This window comes from Melanostigma gelatinosum, assembly GCF_949748355.1.
Source record: "Melanostigma gelatinosum genome assembly, chromosome: 4".
In the NCBI taxonomy this organism is placed as follows: domain Eukaryota; kingdom Metazoa; phylum Chordata; class Actinopteri; order Perciformes; family Zoarcidae; genus Melanostigma; species Melanostigma gelatinosum.
In genome coordinates, this window is record NC_136637.1 from 29212357 (window position 1) to 29232492 (window position 20136).

The following is a 20136-nucleotide window of genomic DNA, read 5'->3' on the forward strand; positions in this document are numbered from 1 at the left end:
GGAGATTGGTTTCACCTGCACTACAGTGTTTAGATAAACTCCAGCAGCAGGCAGCTGAGGACTCAGCAGGAATGAAACAGGATGCAGGTTCAACTCAGCACTTCAAAGACAACTTAAGAGTTCAAGAAACTCCAAATATTTGAGTCACTGTAACACATTGGCAAACACATTGGCATTGTAGGCTTCTGCAAACCACGATTACATTGAATGTACCGTTTTTATAAACGGCGGTATTACCTACCAAATCCATTTTTGTACCAGGCTTTTGTTTATTTCTGCTGTAACGTTGAGGACTTTGGGGATTGACTCGCTACTGGAGCCTCAAGTGGTCATCTGAGGTACTGCAGTTTGTGACACTTCCATGTTGGCTTCGTTTCTCAGCTCCGGAGGTTGCTGCTTGGGGTCGTTGACGTATTACAACAAGCGACAGAGCAAGCGATGTAGTTAGTATGTTGAGCGGCCATTATTGAGAAGTTATGTGGTATAGTAACGAATATAAAGAGTGAGAAAGTCACACAAACGCAGGACTTTGAGCCAGGAGGCTGCTGTACGTGTACAACGTAAAACCAAAAGTCACAGTTGTTACGTTACACCGTTCTGTTCTGTTGTTAAAGTGCCGTCGTTACCGTTACTTTTTTTACCCTTGCGTTGTTACCGTTAACAGTTCCTTTGTTACTGTTATGTAGTTACGTTATGTCACGTTACGTTAATTCACGTTATGTTACGTCACGTTATGTCACATTGTTCTGTCACGTTATGTTACGTTATGTTACGTTATGTTACGTTATGTCACGTTAATTCACGTTATGTTACATTATGTTATGTCACGTTACATTAATTCACGTTATGTTACGTTAATTCACGTTACGTTAATTCACGTTATGTTACGCTATGTCACGTTGTTATGTCACGTTATGTTATGTCACGTTACGTTAATATTTTACCACAAACCATATTTTTTCTAACCTCAACCAAGTAGTTTTGTTGCCTAAACCTGACACATTTTTTCACAATGTTAACAGCCTCACATTGTGCGTTGCTACCAGGCTGACATGAAACGTATGTTTGCTTCAGAACAGACAGGTTGCGAACATCTTTTTTAGAAACAAAAATCCCATTTCAGATGATTTATGGGAGGAGAGATGATTTTAACAGTCATTGATTTTAATCTGGTCCCGAGCATTGATGTGGGTACATTTGAACCCCCACCTTAGTAACAGTCACAACTACTCCCCTCGCTGGTCCTCCTCCGTCACCGTATCTTCACTTGTTGTTGCTGCCGGCTCTGTGAGGCTGGACTACGACACAGCAGCGCTTTGAGCTAAACGCTAATATTCACAATGACAGTGCTGACAGACTGAGATTTAATACTGAGCATGTTCACCGCCTTAGTGTAGCGTGTTTGCATTCTAACATCACCCAATAAGCTGCACCTGAGGGCTCATGGGAATGTCATTATCTTTGTAAATATTTGGCCATAAACCAAAGGAGCAGTGTGTGGGATTTAGTGGCGTCTAGAACTACGGTGGCCTTCAAGTAACCATAAATGTGAAAGTCTCTCCAGAGCCAGTTTGTCCATTCTGGGCTACTGTAGCAACATGGTGGACTCTGAAGAGGACCGGCTCCCTATTTAGATATGAAGGGCTCATTCTAAGCTAACGAAAACACAACAATCCCTGTAAGTAAACCTTGTTGTTGTATTTTATTTAAAGAATTCTGAAACGGGATGAATCTCATCGCTTTTGTAGTTCGGCTAATTTGTCCTCCCTGTACAGAGTAAACCCATAAACAGTTTCTATCTTGTGTGTTCTGCCCACACGCATACCCTCATGATGTCAGAGTGACTCATGGAGAAACGTCATTTTGTGTCTGGAGCACCTGCAGCGCACCGTCCCGGCGTTCTGAAAGCCGAGAGGGAAACCACATCTGAGAACACGAGGAGGATAATAACCGTTTACCTCCAAAGCCGGAGTCACACGCACGGCTTTACAAAAGCAGCGATTGTCATCGAGAGTAAGCCCACAACAACGTACAGAGGGAGTCCCGCTACACGTGTGTGTGTGTGTGTGTGTGCACAGGTGAAAATACTTGTTGGCATTAACTCAGCGTGAGACATGTTGTCTCAGATCATGAGCTTCCTGTTTAAAGACCACAGAGCAGCTTTTACTGTTTACACCAACGACCTGCAGGAAATCAATCATGTCGGGACATTAAATGCTTCGCAGCTCATTCAGTTTGTCTTGTGTAATAGAAGAGGTCCTGTCTTTTGAAAGACATTTCAATAATTCACAACAAAAACAAATGTAGCTGCTGGTGCACATTGAACACAGTGTTTTTAGACCCTTCCATCTGTTCCTGTCTGCTCCACTTTGTAGGAAATTCCTGTTTCTCCTGAAGTCTCAGAGCAGGTTTGGGCGGTTGTCCTGTTTACCTTTTCCTCTGGCCCCGCCCCTCTGCGCTGCCACTTCCTGATCACCTTTGCCTGTCAGAGGTGAGCAGGTTCCGAGCTCACACCGCCGGCAGTCTTTCCCCACCGCTTCGGGTCTGAAAGACGTTCCCTCAGGACCGGCAGTCGGATCCAATTCCTCCTCTTGCAGCCAATCCTCTGACTCAGTGACCGAGGACAAAGTCCTCTCTCCAGAGTCACCTCACACTCCTCCCCCCCCCTCTCTGAATGGTAACGTTACACCCTCTGCGAGGCTCTACCTGTCCAGGTGAACTGCTCAGCTGAAAGTGAACGTCGCTCATGAAGACATGTAAGTAAAGTTCTAAACTAGAAGTGTGCTACTTGTCTTAAATGTGCTTCAGTAAAGAACGTGTCAGCAGTTGGAACACACAGGTCCAGTGTCTGGTGCTGGTTTGTGTTGCTTGGTTGAAGTAGATTTGCATTGAATCCCCGTGAGTGTAGAAGACGCCGGCTGCCTGTCAGGACGTACGCGTGGATCTAGATCTCAGACGGCGTTCGGTTCAGGCTGTGCTCGTCCAGTCGGCCGTTCTGATCCTAGAGGCTCTTCAGGGAGCTTCACATCTGCCTGCAGCTGTTCTCCCAGACTGAGGTGTCGGGTCTGGCTCAGACTGGAGGACCCAGAGAGGGACCGGCACCGACATCAGGTCCTCCACAGGGCCAGGAAGCTCATCCTGTACGTCCGTTCATAAAGGAACAGGAGGGGCTAGATTTAATGAACGTATATAAATATATATATCATGTCGAGGAGTAAATGAGTCATGGCGGGATTCTTGATTCTCGTCATATTATTAATCATCAACATTCAGAAGTTTATTCCTTTGATCGTGTGTCGTTATGAAATAGATTTCTGCAGAAAGTGAATCGAAAAAAAAAGGCTTCCTGGAATTTTCAGCGACATGTCTGAACGCGACATGCTATGCTGGTGTGTTAGATGACACACACACACACACACACACACACACACACACACTTCGTGCCTCATGTTTGTTTGTGCTCCGTGTTCACTGAGCTGCTCAGAACTCAAGCCCCTCTGATCTTTGTCTGTTGAATGAGCTGATGCTGACGAGATGCTCTCCAGCTCTCCCTGAGTGGTGCGAGTGTGCATCCTGTGGTTTGTTTGTAGTCCTGACTGTGAGACCACGCCTGCTAGAACTACAATGACCAGCTGTGTCAATTTCACTTTGTTGTGCAGCACATGAAAATAAATCTGCAATGATTAACAAACTACAAGATGGCTGTAAACGTGTTTCTGCAGTGTGCTCACATGCACTCGTCTTGATTCTGTGTGTGTGTGTGTGTGTGTGTGTGTGTGTGTGCGTGTGTGTGCGTGTGTGTGCGTGCGTGTGCGTGTGTGTGCGTGTGTGTGCGTGTGTGTGCGTGTGTGTGCGTGTGTGTGCGTGCGCGCGCGCGTGCGCGCTGAATAAAAAGGAGTGGTGCATATGTCCACAGCAACATGTTAGTTCAGCGTGGACGGCCGAGAGTGCCGACGCAGACACGTTGGCCTCGTCATCGTCGGGGTCGTTTTTCACGCTCTGTCGTTCGGGAGAAAAGAAAGCGCTGACTCTGCCTCGTGTCATTCTTAACTCGTCACAGATTACAGGAGAGAGCCTTCTCTACATCTGCGTGAGGAGGAAGGTGTCGACAAACAGCCGTCACTAAAGACAAAGGAAACGCTTTGAACTGGATTTACAATCCAAACACTGCACGTGCTCCTTGTATTGCGTTGCAGGTGTAGCTGTGGATTCAGGGATTAGGACGGAGGTGCGGGAGTGTCCTCCGTGTGAAAGTCTCTGAGTTCGTGGGTGTGTCGGCCCGCGTGTCTCTGCGTGTAGCCGCATGTATGTGTGTGTGTGTGTGACGGCCAACGTTTTATCTTCATTCCAATTATAAAGGCGAATCGGATCCAGTCGGGCTGTGAGACGTCGTCCATTTTGTTTCAGGTTCCATTGTGATCTTCTTTCTGTGTTCGTCGTTATCGTTCTCTCTTTTTAACACCAACGTTTCCCGGGAGAGAGAAGAGAAGAAGCTTAAAGGAGATTATGTTATCTGTTCACACCAGGAATTCAGAGGGAGAATATCAAACCGCCTTCATTTTTCATTTTCTTCAACTTTTCGTCTTTTATTTCTGCTCCTGCTGGCAGATGTGTCTCTTTCTGTTCCTCTTCTGTCAGCGGTTGTTTTCCCCGTGTGGTGATGAAAGATCAGACCTCAGACGCAGCGGCAGGTGCCGCCGTCTGTGATGAATCGGCCGCGTTGCCGCCTGCTCTCGGTGGGGAAGCTGTGAAGTCGTCTCAGTCCTCGGCCTCGGAGACACGGAGCTTCGATGGCTGTCACAGCTCGCCGCGCGCCGTCCTCGCGCTGCTTCTGTGCAGAGACAACAAGGACGGCCTGTTTGTTTTGACAACTCGGCGGGTTGCTCTGCAGATTTGTTTGCACTTGCAGTGCGCGGTCACAGTCGTCTGCATTTTAGGACGCACATCAAAGTGTATTGAGTGTTTCTTTATTTACCTCCAAACAGTTTGGGCATTTTTTTGCACATTCGACTCTCTGTGGTCTGGTTTTTCACTGCACTACACACTACAAGTCCTGCAGCTCTATAGAAACAGAGCAACCATGACTAGAAGCAGAGAGAACTTAGAGAGAGAGAGGAATGTCTGTTACAGTTACACTGCCAGAAATCACAAAAAAGACACAAACGCAAGTTTCTTTGGTACATTTTTTGACAAAAATTGGAAAATGCTGGAATTTATACAAACATTGTTTGAAGTAAATGTTTTGGGGAAAAAAATGGAGGCTCCACGTGCTGTAAATATTCAGCTGTTTTCCACCTCTACTGAGAACCTCTCTCTGCTCTGTGCTCAGCAGCTGATCTGTTGTCACGTGACTGTTGCTCTCAGATGAGTCTATAGTTCAGCTGAGGAGCTCACGATCAAATGTTTTTTACAGAATCTGGTGAAAGCAAACGCTTTATTTGGGGCGAGCAAATTTAGAATTTAGTATTTTTGATGAAATATCACAATGTTCATGTTGGTTGCTTTTTATAACAAAGCCGTTTGTCACACCTCATGTGTTAAAGGACAGAAAGCGATGATGACGTTTTGAACAGCTTCTGGCTGATGAACGCTGTGGTTCTGGCGATTGTTTAAAGAAAAACATGCTTTTCAATCCCAGAGTTATATTGGTCCTGTGTGTTGTTTTTTTGAGCGAGATCTGGTGTCTCGTTAAGACCCGACAGAGCGCCAACGAGATGGCTGTTGCCAAGGTGACGTGAGTCTGACTGAGCCCATCTGCTCGTGTCCATGTGCTCGAGGAGCCCGTTGTGGACATGACGTGTCCGCTGGCACGCTCGCAGCGTCGATGTAAACCTGCAAAAAAACAACGACGACAATAACAAAGAAGCCAGTTTGGAATCCTGTCGCATCCCTGAGCCGTGATGTGTGTTTGTGATGCAGCGAGCGCCGGAGACTCGCGTCTATCCGCCGCCACACTCCAGTAACACTGATGTCGCTGCATCGAGAGCAGACGTCTCCGTAGTTGGATATTTCTTCTCTGTGCCAGCAGAGGAAACACAAAACCAACACAGAAGAATGCAGGACCGCTGCTCTCACCGCGTGAAAGAGAAGCTTGTGAATCCTTTCACACCCTGTTTACTTAACATGAGTGCTGTCCTCCTGTCTTCACTGATGGAAGGGTCATTTGTTCTAGTAGAGAAATACAGAAATAAACAGGCGAACTGGAACCATTTAGGGTTCTTCAGCTTGTCTTCATAGGACACTTTGTGGTTCCAGGTAGAACCTTTTTTTCGGGGGTGTTTTATTTTCTTTATTGTAGTGAATACTTTGAGAATGAGAGGAAATAGTGTGGGAGAGAGAGGGGATGACGTCAGGCAGCAACCTCCGGTTCTGAAAAGCTTCATGTGTTAAAGCTGCATTCTCTCTAGTGTCCACCAGGGGGCGACTCCTCTGGTTGTATAGAAGTCTATGAGAAAATGACTCTACTTCTCTCTTGATTTATTACCTCAGTAAACATTGTAAACATGAGTTTATGTCTCAATCTCTAGTTTCAAGTCTTCTTCAATACAGCATGATGTTCATTTAGTACATTATGGTCCAACTTTTTTAGAACTTTTTTAGAACTAGGTCTCATTCCATCCTCTCTATTTAAGAAAGTTCTGCTAACTAGTGGCCCAGCAGTAACATCTATTGTCAATTCCTCATTGTCTACAGGAATTGTCCCTTCCTATTTCAAACATGCCACTATCCAGCCCATATTAAAGAAACCTAACTTAGATCCAGCTTTGCCCATGAACTACAGGCCCATATCAAAACTGCCTTTCCTGTCCAAAATGTGAGAGAAAGTGGTGGCCAAACAACTTACTGCTGCACTGGAGAGGCACAACATGTATGACAAGTTCCAGTCTGGGTTTCGTAAGCAACACTCTACTGAAACCGCTCTCCTGAGGGTTTCAAATGACATTCTCATGTGTGCTGATGCAGGTGACTGCTCTGTGTTAGTTCTTCTGGACCTCAGTTCTGCATTTGACACTGTAGACCATAACATCCTGATTAAGAGGCTACGTGATTGGGTGGGCATAACTGGCATAGCGTTAGACTGGTTTACGTCTTACCTCAATGACAGAAGTTTCAATGTCTCGGTGGGTGCTTTTGTGTCTGTTACCTCTCCACTGTCTTGTGGTGTACCGCAGGGCTCGGTTCTGGGGCCTTTGTTATTTTCCCTTTATCTGTTACCTTTGGGACCGATCATAAAAAGCTATAATGTGTCCTATCACTTATATGCAGACGACATCCAACTCCATCTGTCATTTAAACCCAGCGAGGCATTCACATTAACTCGGCTCCTGGACTGTGTCAATGCCATCAGAGACTGGACGGCAGAAAACTGCCTGCAACTCAACGACTCTAAGACGGAGGTCCTAGTTATTGCTCCAGAGGAGTTTGTCCCCATGATCAGGCAGATTATTAGTCCACTCTCCTCTGCTTCCCATTGCAACCTGCACAATCTTGGGATTTTCTTTGATCGATCCATGTCGTTTGACCCTCATGTTAAGCAGCTGTCCAGGTCATGTTTCTTCCATCTCAGAAATATCAGTAAACTGAGATCTGTAGTCTCAACACCTGAATTAGAAATCATCATACACACATTTATCTCTTCACGCATTGACTACTGCAACTCACTTTTCACATCCCTCAGTGTATCTGCTCTTAACCGTCTGCAGGTCATCCAAAATGCTGCCGCCAGATTACTCACCAGGACAAATCGACGGTCTCACATCACCCCCGTACTCCGATCTCTCCACTGGCTTCCTGTAGCATCGAGGATACACTTCAACATTCTCACCATCACTTACAGAGCACTTCACGGTCAGGCTCCGACTTATGTAGCTGATCTACTTCGCCCCTATTCACCCGCCCGCACTCTCAGGTCAAACGCTCGAGGTCTTCTGTCAGTCCCACGCACACGATTTAAGACCCGTGGTGACCGAGCCTTTGAGGCAGTGACCCCGAGGCTCTGGAATGCTCTGCCTGCAACTCTGCGCCTCGCCGATACTGTGGATACTTTTAAAAGCCAGCTAAAAACCCACCTGTTTAGGCTGGCGTTTGTGTAAAAGTAAACCCATGTCCTGGACCTGCTCTTAAAATATGTTTTACATTTTTATTTTATTTTTTATTATTTTTTATTTTATTTTTAAATTTTCTCTGTGTAGATAATTTATTGACCCTTGGGTCACATTTAGTTTTTTATGCTTTTAATGTCTGCTCTGTTAAGCACTTTGTGATACTACTGTCTGTGAAAAGCGCTATAGAAATAAAATTCATTCATTAATTTAGAGTCACACAGACCATAAAGCAGGGGATGCTTTAGGGCGGGGCTACACAGTGATTGACAGGTCTCTACCAGAGACGTTTACGGCGTCTCTACATCACTCCTCCTCAGTCCAGATGTGCTCACTTCCTGTTCACTGTTTGTAAACAAAGAAGATCATCAGTCCACAAACGTCATGAAGTGGACGTAGTCGTCATGACACTTCTTTCACTTCTTATTTACAGTCTGAGGACACGTAGCAAAAACAAATCTCTATATCTCACTGAAGTGTTCCTTGTTGGGTGATTGTGTTTTATATTATTTCCTCACTGTTGTATTAATACTTTTACTCAATAAAGGATGTCGTGCTTCCTCCTCCACTGCCTGTCTTACACTCTGGTCCTCTTCCTCTCTCACACAGATCTCTGCTGCTCATGACCTCCTCCCTGGATCCAGCAAACCTTCCTGAGTCCAGATGAGCATCCAGGAGGAGAGCGCACAGCCCGACGTCGCCGCGGCGATGGCCGGAGCGTCGGCCCCGCCCCTTTCCCCCTCAGACTACGGACTCGTGTCTCCGCCTCCGGACCTGTGCGCCGCGTGCGGCCACTGCCACCAGCTGGAGGAGAACCACGAGTACCTCTACCGGGACGAGGTGGACGACGACCTCGTGTGCCACATCTGCCTGCAGGCGCTCCTCCGGCCCCTGGACACACCCTGCGGACACACCTACTGCCAGGAGTGCCTCACCAGCTTCCTGCTGGAGAGCGACTTCTGCCCCGTGTGCCGCGCGCCGCTCATGCTGCAGAGCTGCAGGAAGCCCAGCCTGCTGGTGCACAAGCTGCTGGACAAGCTGACCGTGGCCTGCCCCTTCACCGACCACTGCGCCGTGACGCTGGCGCGAGGTGAGCTGCAGGACCACATCAAGAGCAGGTAGGACGGGAGGAGCAGATACACTCAGACCATGCAGACCTTTACCTGAAGGCACCGTTAGCTCGTTAGTACTCTTATCGACACTGGTTATCTGTTTGCTTCCTTATCGATACTCTTTTTGATGATAAGAAAATAATCCACATTTCTTTATTATTCTCGTTTGTAAACAAATAATCTTTCTTGAGCAGCAAATACAAGAAGTTCAGAAATCTTTAAAACACATTCTCATCTAATCTATGATCTCAGTGATTATCTTCCATTGATCCTGTTCTTCTGATCAAACTCTCTACGACATCACTAACTCATGACATCACTAACTCATGACATCACTAACGCATGACATCACTAACATATGACATCACTACCGTTACCTGGCGGCTGCTGCACAGACAGACTGATGTTCTGCTTGTTGGTCATGTTGTGATGAACTTACTTGTGAAGGTTTTATTGTGTTTGAGACGACCAGAGTTCTACAATGTTTCCTCTCTGATCGTGATGTGAGTCTCACTCTGTACTGAGACAAAGAGACAGAGAGACAGAGACACAGACACGGAGACAAAGAGACAGACACAGAGAGACAGACACAGAGAGACAGACACAGAGAGACAGACAGACAGAGAGAGAGAGATAGAGACAGAGAGAGAGAGAGAGAGAGGATATTTGTAATTACTCGGGAATTAAGAAAGTACTGATAGCAGAACCAATAACTCTGGACCGCATCAATACTCCGTGTTTTTACTGATTTAGAGCAGAGTTCCGGGGGGCATCGCTTCCTATAACTGTATTTTCCATTAAAGAAAGTCAGATATAATCAGTGCGTACTTAATATTATTTAATTAGCATTTCTCTCGTATGTACACTGGCTATCTGGTAAAAACAACAGTGCAGCAAACAGGCTCTAGGTTTCCCACGCTGCTCCCCAAGGAGAGAGTTCTTCCTCTAACCGGGCTTTCATCTAAAGTAGCCCGGCTCCTCTGTTCATCAATCATTAAAGACAGAGCTCTGGTTTCTCTCCGTCTGGATCCGTTTTCATTAATGCTCATTAACACTCCCTCAGCCCAAAGGCCTCTGGGATATTTCATCACACACACACACACACACACACACACACACACACACACAGTGTTTCCGATTCATTTAGAAAAATAAAGAAATAAAGTTGTTCTTTTTTTCCTGCCCCTTCTCTGCGTCGTATTATCCCGCCACCCACATGCACCCATTTCCTCTGTTTCTCCTTCCTTTCTCCTCTACCTCATTCCTTCCCTCTATCTTCCTCCTCCACACGGCTCCACTGTCTTTTCCCTTCGTGCAGTGCGAGTGTCAGGAGGAGGTGGAGACGTGAGGCCGACTCCCAGAAGGATCCGGCTGCTCTCCCGTAGTTAGAAGGTGTTACCTGTGGAGGTGAGAGGCCGCGTCCAGAGGGACGAGTCTGCACGTTGTGTGGGAGGAAGTGGAAAAGCACCGTTTCAACATTTCTCCTCTTCTGTATTCCTTTGATCATGCTGGTTATGATTGTTGTTCGAGTAGTTGTTGAGTTTAAACCATAGAAGTGGACGTTTGTTTGTGGACTGATGTTAAGAAGCCTCGAGTTGGGCGCGACTTCCCCGTCGCCATCTTGGCTTTTTTGCATCCGATGAACAGACGTGACCATATCTGGACTGAGGAGGAGCGACGTAGAGACGCCGTATACGTCTCTGGTCGACCTGTCAATCACCGTGTAGCCCCGCCCTAAAGCATCCCCTGCTTTATGGTCTGTCTGACTCTGAATGGAGCATAATGTACTGAATGAACATCATGCTGTATTGAACTAGAGAGTGAGACCATAATACAGGACTTTCACTCAGGAGGCCGATGTCTGTGTCCGGTGTGAAACCAAAGTCATCGTTGACATATTTGACCTACTTCTTGCTCGGTAACTTACGTACTTTGCTGACGTCGGTTATGTAACAAACATTTATTTTAACCCGAACCACGACCTTTTCCAAAGCCCACCTTTTGTTGCCGAAACCGAACCAAGTAGTTTTGTGGCGTAATTAAACCTAAAAACGAAGTAGTTGTCAGCGCTGTACATGCTGTTAGCACCGTTAGCTGCTAGCCGCACACTGGATTTTCCAGTGTGAAATGTGTCCAATCTGCTGACATAGTGCTAGCTCTAGCTAACGATACACTCCACGCTAGCACCTGCCTGTGCGACTCTCAACGGAGATGAGAAAGAAGCGAGATGACTCGTTGACGTGATATCGTTTTGGTGCACAGACTCGCCGATACCCGACCCAGGATCTTCAGCTGTATCCGAGGCATTTCTGATGCTGGTATCGAAACAGGTCCGTCTGATTCTGAAGCTGTGACTCTTTGTACGCAACAAAGCTGAGTTAGCTGGTTAAAAACAGTTTAAATACGAGGAGAATGAAATGTGTTTGGACGCAGAGCTCTGGCGGAGCTCCGTCTCTCAGCGGGTGTTCTGTGACGGCAGCGCTCGCTGTCGCTGGCCTGGACCCCAGAATCTGGCAGAGGGTCGGGAGTTGTAATGACTGAGACAGCCACGCCATCTGGCCAGAGCTGATTTCATACTCATGTGATCATCCCTGACCTTTATTGGCCTTTGGTTGGGAGGAGTTGTCATTCTGGTCACGTGATCGCCGGTGTTTCCGGCCCGCTCTGCTACTTGGTCGTGTCAGGACTCGCTCAGACAAACCTGTAGCTACATGTGCTGCTTTAAGGAGGGTTCTACTTCCTGCTCTGAATGCCTCCCGCTCTCATATTGTTTGTATTTGTCAAATGAATTTACCCAGAGCTGCATGTGTATGTTTTACTGATGCTCTTCCTTGAGCATGATGGTATTTATTTTTTTCTTCCTGCTTCTTTTGTGCCTGAAACTACTTGTTTTCAAGAGCGCTCCATTCTCTTTCACAGCTTGTGTGAATATCGGGGGGGGAATAAATGAGTTCCTGGCAGCTACCATAGCTGCATTCTGTACATTTAAATGTGTGTGTGTGTGTGTGTGACCTTGCTGCACAATGACCTAGCTGTGGGACTAATAAAGGAACTTCTTATTGTTGAATCTTTCCAGTCAGCCGTGCTTGGTGTAAGCTCTGATTTAAACGTGACTCACGAGTACGGCTGTCATTGTCTCTCCCTCCTGTCTTGTAAATAGCTTTCGTAATAGTCGTCTATTGGCGATATAGGCATTTACATATGTGTGACATCACACCTTTATTTGTGTGCCGTGGTTGTGACTCGGGCACACTCATTCTGAAGTATGTATGAATGTACACACGGATTGGTTTCTACCCCATCAGTAGAAGTATTGGCTGCTGCTATCAAGGTGTGTGTGTGTGTGTGTGTGCGTGTGTGTGTGTGTGTGTGTGTGTGTGTGAGAGAGAGAGAAACGGCTCCTGTGGGGGTTTAGAACTGGTTTCTGTTCACAAACTGCATCCTGTCACAATCCAATTACATTTCCATTTCCTGCGTGCCCTGTGGTCTTGTCGCTGTGTGCGCTCCGTTCAAGTACCGCGGGATAACTCGGTACGCATGCATTAATGCACACACACACACACACACAGTAGATTCAGCCAAATATTCAGTCAGACAGGGTATTTACAGCAGCTAAGTGTCTTTCTCGAGGGGAGCAGACAGCTGAGCGCTGTGAAAATCGGATAACGGTGGAAAAAAGGTGGAAAGGGAAAGGGGGGGAAGGATTAAAATATGAGCTTTATAAGTAAAATCGACATGACTACTTCAAATAAAGACATCTACAGGGATGAAAATGAGATTATCTGCAGTATTTCACGTTTAAAGTTGCTTCATCTCTTTGAGTTTACGACCAAAAAAAGACAGCAAGGGCTGAACACAGTTTACAACCTCAGACAGCCTTTAATGCATCCAGCTGTCTGTATTCAGCACCTTCAGGTGAACGCCGGTCACAGTCCGTCAACGTACACCTCTCCTCTCTCCATCCTCTCCTCCCACTCCATCCTCTCCACCATCTCCATCCACTCCACCATCTCTACCCTCTCCTCCCACTCCACCCTCTCATCCCTCTCATCCCTCTCCATCCTCTCCTCCCTCTCCATCCACTCCATCCTCTCCACCCTCTCATCCCACTCCTCCCTCTCCACCCTCTCATCCCTCTCCATCCTCTCCATCCTCTCCACCCTCTCATCCCACTCCTCCCTCTCCACCATCTCTACCCTCTCCTCCCTCTCCATCCACTCCACCCTCTCATCCCTCTCATCCCTCTCCATCCTCTCCTCCCTCTCCATCCTCTCCATCCACTCCATCCTCTCCACCCTCTCATCCCACTCCTCCCTCTCCACCCTCTCATCCACTCCATCCTCTCCGCCCTCTCCGCCCTCTCATCCCACTCCTCCCTCTCCATCCTCTCCTCCCTCTCATCCACTCCATCCTCTCCACCCTCTCATCCCACTCCTCCCTCTCCTCCCTCTCCACCCTCTCATCCACTCCTCCCTCTCCATCCTCTCCACCCTCTCATCCCACTCCTCCCTCTCCATCCTCTCATCCCTCTCATCCACTCCATCCTCTCCGCCCTCTCATCCCACTCCTCCCTCTCCTCCCTCTCCACCCTCTCATCCACTCCTCCCTCTCCATCCTCTCCTCCCTCTCCTCCCTCTCATCCACTCCATCCTCTCCACCCTCTCATCCCACTCCTCCCTCTCCACCCTCTCCTCCCTCTCCACCCTCTCCTCCCTCTCACCTCCCAGCTGTGTTGCTTCCCGAGACCCCTGCATGAACTATTGAATTAGTTGGTGATGATAGATGGTGTGACCTCGCGTAGATACCAACACCGTTTCATGAAAACTAATGTTGCTGCTTTGTGTCATGTCGCACAATCCCAGATACGTCGAGGACGCCGTCGTACGAACCCCGAATATATAGATGTTTGCTGTGATTTTTATCAGAATAAACGGATCAAAAAGATGCTAAAATTAGTGAAAAGTCTTAAACGAGGATGTGTCAGGTCTGTCAGCAGGATGAAATGCTTGTTTTCTGAATGGGGTTTGGATCGATCGGTGCTATGCTATGCTATGCTAACACAGTAGCTGCTCCATACAAATACAGCAGCGACGTTATCGTTTGTACAAGCATCTATACATGGAGTTTTATTCAGTCTCCACGGTGGACGGATACGGGATTTATTTTCCCTCCATTTCTGACTCAACAACAACAACATGAGGAGGAGGAGGAGCTCAACCCTGATTGGCTTTTGCAACACAGCGTCACACGAATTTCAAATGTGTTTGTGTCGCCGACGCACATTCACATCTATTTGAGTCTTTGCATTGAAAATGTTTGCTTTGTGTTTGGTGTGATCCACCTTTAACCTTTGTTATTGTGCACCTGTCCTCCTGCATCGCTCCCTTATCTCTCTTTGTGTTCTGAAATTGAATGAATGAATGAATGAATGAATGTATGAATGAAATGCTCACTTAGACTTAGATCTTCTTGAAAGAATTATTCGACACATGTCGGCAGATTCTTTCGAGCGATCAGACCAATCTGCTGAACGGGGATCAGTCCATCGTTGGAGAGGGGGGGGGGAGGGCTCGGAGGCAACACACCCCCCCTCCACCCCCTCTCTATCCTCCCCCCTCCATGGACCAACATATTGCAGGCGGGTGGCGGGGGGGAGGTGAATCCAGAGGTTGCAAACGTGTGTGTGTGTGTACGTGTGTGAGCCAATCAGAGTAGCACCAGGTACCCCCCCCCCCCTCTTCTGTCTCTGTTTGGTCTGCTCCATCCCCCCCCCCCCCTTCAGTGGTTTCTGCTGCAGTATAAGTCACAGCCTGCGCTGTTCTCGCTGACACACACACACACACACCGACGGAGACAGACATGCACACACACGAGCACAAATCCTCTTACAACTAGTCAGAGCCCGGAGCAGATTAAGGGCTGCACATCTCAAATTGTATTCCAAATGTGCCACCTTTGCACGGGTCCTCCTCCCTTCTCCTCTTCTTCTTCTTCTTCTTCTTCTTCTTCTTCTTCTCGCACTTCCTCCTTATCCTCCTGCGTGCCACAACGGGACTTCTGCTCTGCACCTGCTACTGCCGCCGCCGCCGCCACTTCTTCCTCTTCCTCCAGTCTTCAACCTCTGGCAACCGGCCCGTTTGCCTCTGCAGCTGAGATGAGCGGGCAGCCGGCCTGAGGAAGAGGAGGAAGAGGAGGAAACAACCGAGGAGCTCACGCAGACCCGGAGGTACAGAGAGAGTACCAGGGAGAGAGGAACCAGAGGGAAAGAAAAGAGGTGGGAAGTGAAGGATTAATCCTGATCTGAGATCTGCCTCTGGCAGAAGGAAGGTAGGCGAGGGGGGGTCGGGGGTTGGGAGGGGGGGTCAGCACGGCCGGGTTCGGAGAATCGGAGGTGGTGGAGGTGGTGGAGGAGGAGGAGGAGGAGGAGGAGGAGGGGGGGAACAGAAGAGGAGAGAGAGAGCGTCGGCACAGAGACGAGCGGTGACCATGAAGGCTCTGCTGCTGCTGGTGCTGCCCTGGCTCAGCCCGGCCAACTACACTGACAATTTGGGCAACCTGCACATCCTCTACTCTGAGCTGTGAGTACGACACTCAGCATTAAATATTCATAGCTGTTCAAAGCCTCTTGTTATGTGCACATAGTCCTCGATGCCACGAGGACACACCTGTCGGTGTTTCTCTTCGCCGCCTTTTTCCTTTACGATGGGTATTTGATCAGCGGTTACATCAGCGTGTTGTTGAGTTGTGACACCGTGGAAACGAATCTCTGGTGGAGTGTGTCAACATGAGAGCTGCAACTCGGCGTCGTCATCGGCTGCTCAGTCAATTCAAACATGTTCAGAACGATGAGAAGTCACCGTCGTAAATCAAGGAGACATCTTTGTGTTGCTTGATTTGCCAAAGATGAGCCCGTGTATTCAGTTTAGTCATATAAATCAGAAAGAAACTGCAAATCCTCACATTTTAGAAGCACCACCTAAACGGCACACAATCATCCATTTACAGTATCATTTATTTTTTATTTAAGCTTCATGTATAAAAAATAACAGTTTTACCACATAAAACCACAAAAAACACTTAAAAATACAAACATGTTAAAAAACGACTTAAAAACATTTTAAAAAGTCGCATAAGAGACATCAGCTCCAACCATCCTTCATCCTGTTGTTCAAATCTTAGTTTATAAAATAATCTGGTCGCGTCCAAAAACTTTAAAACTTCTTTCACCCAAAAGCGTGATGACGTAAGTGACTTTGCCACATGACGGCTGAGCTACTGATGGTTTCAGGAGGCAGAGGAAAGAGAACGGCCTCGTTGAGAACAATGTTCTGTTCTGTGGTTTCATGAAACTAAACTTTAAATCCCAAATACACTGTAACTGCACCGCCACGTCTTTGGCTCCGCGTCGGCCCTCGGAGCCTCTTCTGTGTGCGAGTTCATGTCGACTCCGTCCAGCAGCTCCGTGTGAAGCCGGGGCTCTCTGATCCCCCACGAGCTCGGGTGCTACAGCTCCAGTCTGACGGAAACGTCCCATTATGCTGCATGAACACTGAACAATGGAGCGCCGTGCAAATCCCCTCATTTCATTGTGTGGCTTTCCTCCACCGAGCGCGGCTTTAGCTCCGAGAGCCCGCGTTGGATGCCAGAGAGACGGGAGACATGAAATCCCTCCGTCTGGTGATGCACTGGGTGGACTGGGGAGGATGGGAGTGCAGCAGAGGAGATGAGAGGAGACAGGAGGGCATCAGGTCACTTCCTGCTCCTGCCTCCCATCTGGGCGTGCATACGGGCGATGCACGCCGGGTCATGTGGGTCATCTCAGCGCGGTTGGTTTGTTTGGGAATCAAACTCTCCTGTTTTTTGCTGATTATGACATCACAGGGAGCAGACGAACCGGCTGGAGAGCAGTGGCACTCCATTTGTCTTTATCCACACTGTTGACACGAGCAGCCTCCGGCGTTTGCCGCCGCCTCGGCTCCTCTTTCTCTCCCCCCTCCTCCCCTCCTCCCCTCCTTTCTATTCCTGATTTCTTCCACTTTGATGTGATGACTACAGTGGGTTCATACCGCGCGGGTTACCAGAGAGTGGCTGCGATCCGTCTTACTCGCACGTAAGTGAGCGGAGGCTCACGGTGTGCCGCCGTTATTGGCTGTACGCAGGGTTCACACGGGAGAATGTTTCTCTGTGATGAAACGCTTAATGTGGTTACTGCACTTCTACTCTTGTCAGCACCGGCCATTAAAAGAGCAGCACACACACACACACACACACACACACACACACACACACACAGGAGAGCTCCTAGATTGTGATTTCTTCCTGCTAACACACACACGCGGGATGACGCAACGACGTTTGAATATTCCTGATAAAAGGTTGCATTCTTTGTGTTTTGGGGCATTATTTCCGTGTCGTAACTGGCTGCGAGCGACGCAGCACTGATATGTGAAAGTAATCGACAGGATTCCTCCTCATGTCGCCACTAAAACCCTCAGCGAGGTGGCAGCTGGAGGGAGAGGGCCTGAAAGTGTCCTACTCGCTATTTGCTCCGTTGTTGGTCATTTCCAGTAAATATCACGATAAAAAACAAAACGTCAGAAGATAGCAAGTGCTACTCACCCACCACTACTCGCTGGTAATCTACATTAAAAATAGTTTTGATATTTTTGAAGACATGTTCGTGACATTCTTTAATCTTTTAATGAATCCGATGCTTGTAATAAGATAACCTGCTCGTCACCGGACTCTTCCACCAGCTGCTATCTTAACAGCAGCCATGTCGGCTGTTGACTTTTCCAGCGATGATTTTGGGGGCGTGGCTGTGGAGGAAGGCCTGTCAGTGTTGGTGACTTGGAGACTTTCTCTGATTGTATTTCGTGCCGCTCGCTGCTTTCATTGGGAACGAGATGTTGGGTTCTCTTGCTCGTTTATCAAGATTACCACCTCTGGCTTTACGTTACGTCTCCAGTCTGATGTCGATCACATTCAGCCCTTGTTTCTCCAGCCGTAGTCTGATTCTTGACTTCTTTCTTCGTTCCTTTACTGACTTCAGTGCGTTTCCAGTCACACCATTGCTCCTCGGTTGGTTTATGACGGTTTCCTGTTCCCACTCGTCGACTTCTTGCTTCTTCTCTGTATATTTTAGTTTGTACGTCCTCTGGCGTTTCGGATAATAATGCAATGCAAACAAAAGTGTCTGTGCGTGGTCGGCACGTGCATGAATTATTCCTCCATCCATTGGAATAATGTAAAATTTCATATTCGGTCAATGAAAGTGACGTAACATTCAGCCACCGTAGGTTTTATTCCACAATCTAATTTTCATCTGTTTTTTAATACTATAGATAATTATATAACATATATATCAGATATATTTGTGCACACACCCGGTTGGACCCACCCGGCCTCCCCTGATGATCACAGTGCAGCCCTGTGAAGCTTCAGTGATGATGCCTGAGATGGCTGAACGCTGTGATTAGCTGAGCGTCCGTCCCTTCAGCGCTCCTCTCGGAGGTGTTTGATCACCGAGCTCCAGACATCTTTCGGCATGGACGCATTCCAACAGGATTAACTCGCCCAGCAGCGCGAGTCATCTGTTAACGTCGGGTCCGTCTGGAGTCAAAGCTAGCGCACCGCGATCTCTTCGGCCTCAGTTTGAAGCGTGTGGGCCGGCGGCGCTAATTAGACTTTTTGTTTGTGTTGAATATTAATACCTGTTGCTCTCACTCTCTCATCGAGTCTAGCAGGGCCAGACATACGAGGAAGGAGAGATACAAATCATCCTTCCTTCCTGAACACATCGCTCTGAGAGCAGATAACTAAATCAGGGATTTACAACATGCAGCAATATCCGTCATGGGAGCATTTAATGTGCGTGGGAAATCTACAAACACACGCAATCAAGCACGACAGGAAACGTGGGGCGAGGACGCATGTAGAGGAGAGGAGGCACACCGAGGTCCTTCACAGACAAACGGACATGTAAAGCTCACCTTACGCTTCAAATGAAACAAACACGTGCACAGTGCACGTGTGAATACGCAGTCAACAAAAGAGCGATGAATTATGAATGCGCTGATGTATTCATGATTCGTGAGCAGCAGGTCCTCTCAGATGAGTCTCCGATGAATCACCAGCAGAGTGAACATGTATTCATGTCAACGCGCAGAGAGCCTTTAAAAGACCGGCTTTCATAACAAAAGCCTTTTATTAAACTCAAATATACAATATGTATTCTCTTGTGTGTGAATAATTGATATCAAGTGCCCTACTTCCTGAGCCATGAAGTTGCATCAGGGCTCAAGAGTAACTTCTAAAAAGTGGGCATCAGATTTATCAGATTTTGGTTGCTGGAATTGAAAATATGGATGGTTGCCGTTTGAGGTCACCTTATAATTTCAGTAATTGCAGCAGATACTGTGCAGGTATACGGACGCTTAGTGATGAAACGTGACATGTATGCATGTCAAAGATGTCTGGATACTTCGCCTCCCCATGCTTCACAGAGTCGCGTTTTTGGTTCAAGTTCATCCGGTTCTTTGTCAGTCGAATAAATTTGCGCATTAGTTTCCGATGTTTTCAACTCGATTTGCTTCATTGTGTCTGAGAAACACCAGAAAACACACGACGCACCTACGGTTCAAAGAAGTGACGGCAATGCTGAAGTGCCTTCAATGCTAGGGATGCTTTAGGGCGGGGCTACCTTGTGATTGACAGGTCTCTACCAGAGACATACACGGCGTCTCTACGTCACTCCTCCTCAGTCCAAATATGGTCATTTCCTGTTCACTGGTTGCAAAAAAACAAGATGGCGACGCCCAAAATGCTGAACTCAATGTTTGAAAACCATCGAGTGACGCCAAGACGACTACGTCCACTTCTTAAATACAGTCTGTGACACCAAAGCACATTCTGACTGTAAC

At 47.6% G+C, this 20136-nt stretch overlaps 1 protein-coding gene across 4 annotated transcripts in view; it reads left to right on the top strand.

The window, feature by feature from the left end:
• Positions 1-2537: 2537 nt before the first annotated feature.
• The window catches only part of lnx1 (ligand of numb-protein X 1), a 33294-nt gene continuing 15695 nt past the window's right edge, over positions 2538-20136 (top strand). For 2 of the 4 annotated variants that reach the window (XM_079266547.1, XM_079266548.1), the window contains exons 1-2: positions 2538-2756; positions 8712-9220. In XM_079266547.1, the coding sequence (XP_079122673.1) occupies positions 8766-9220 (455 nt within the window). In that variant the 5' untranslated portion in view covers positions 2538-2756; positions 8712-8765. Of the gene's footprint in view, positions 2757-8711; positions 9221-15658; positions 15793-20136 lie in introns of those variants that run through there. The other 2 variants (XM_079266549.1, XM_079266550.1) reach the window with 1 other exon arrangement.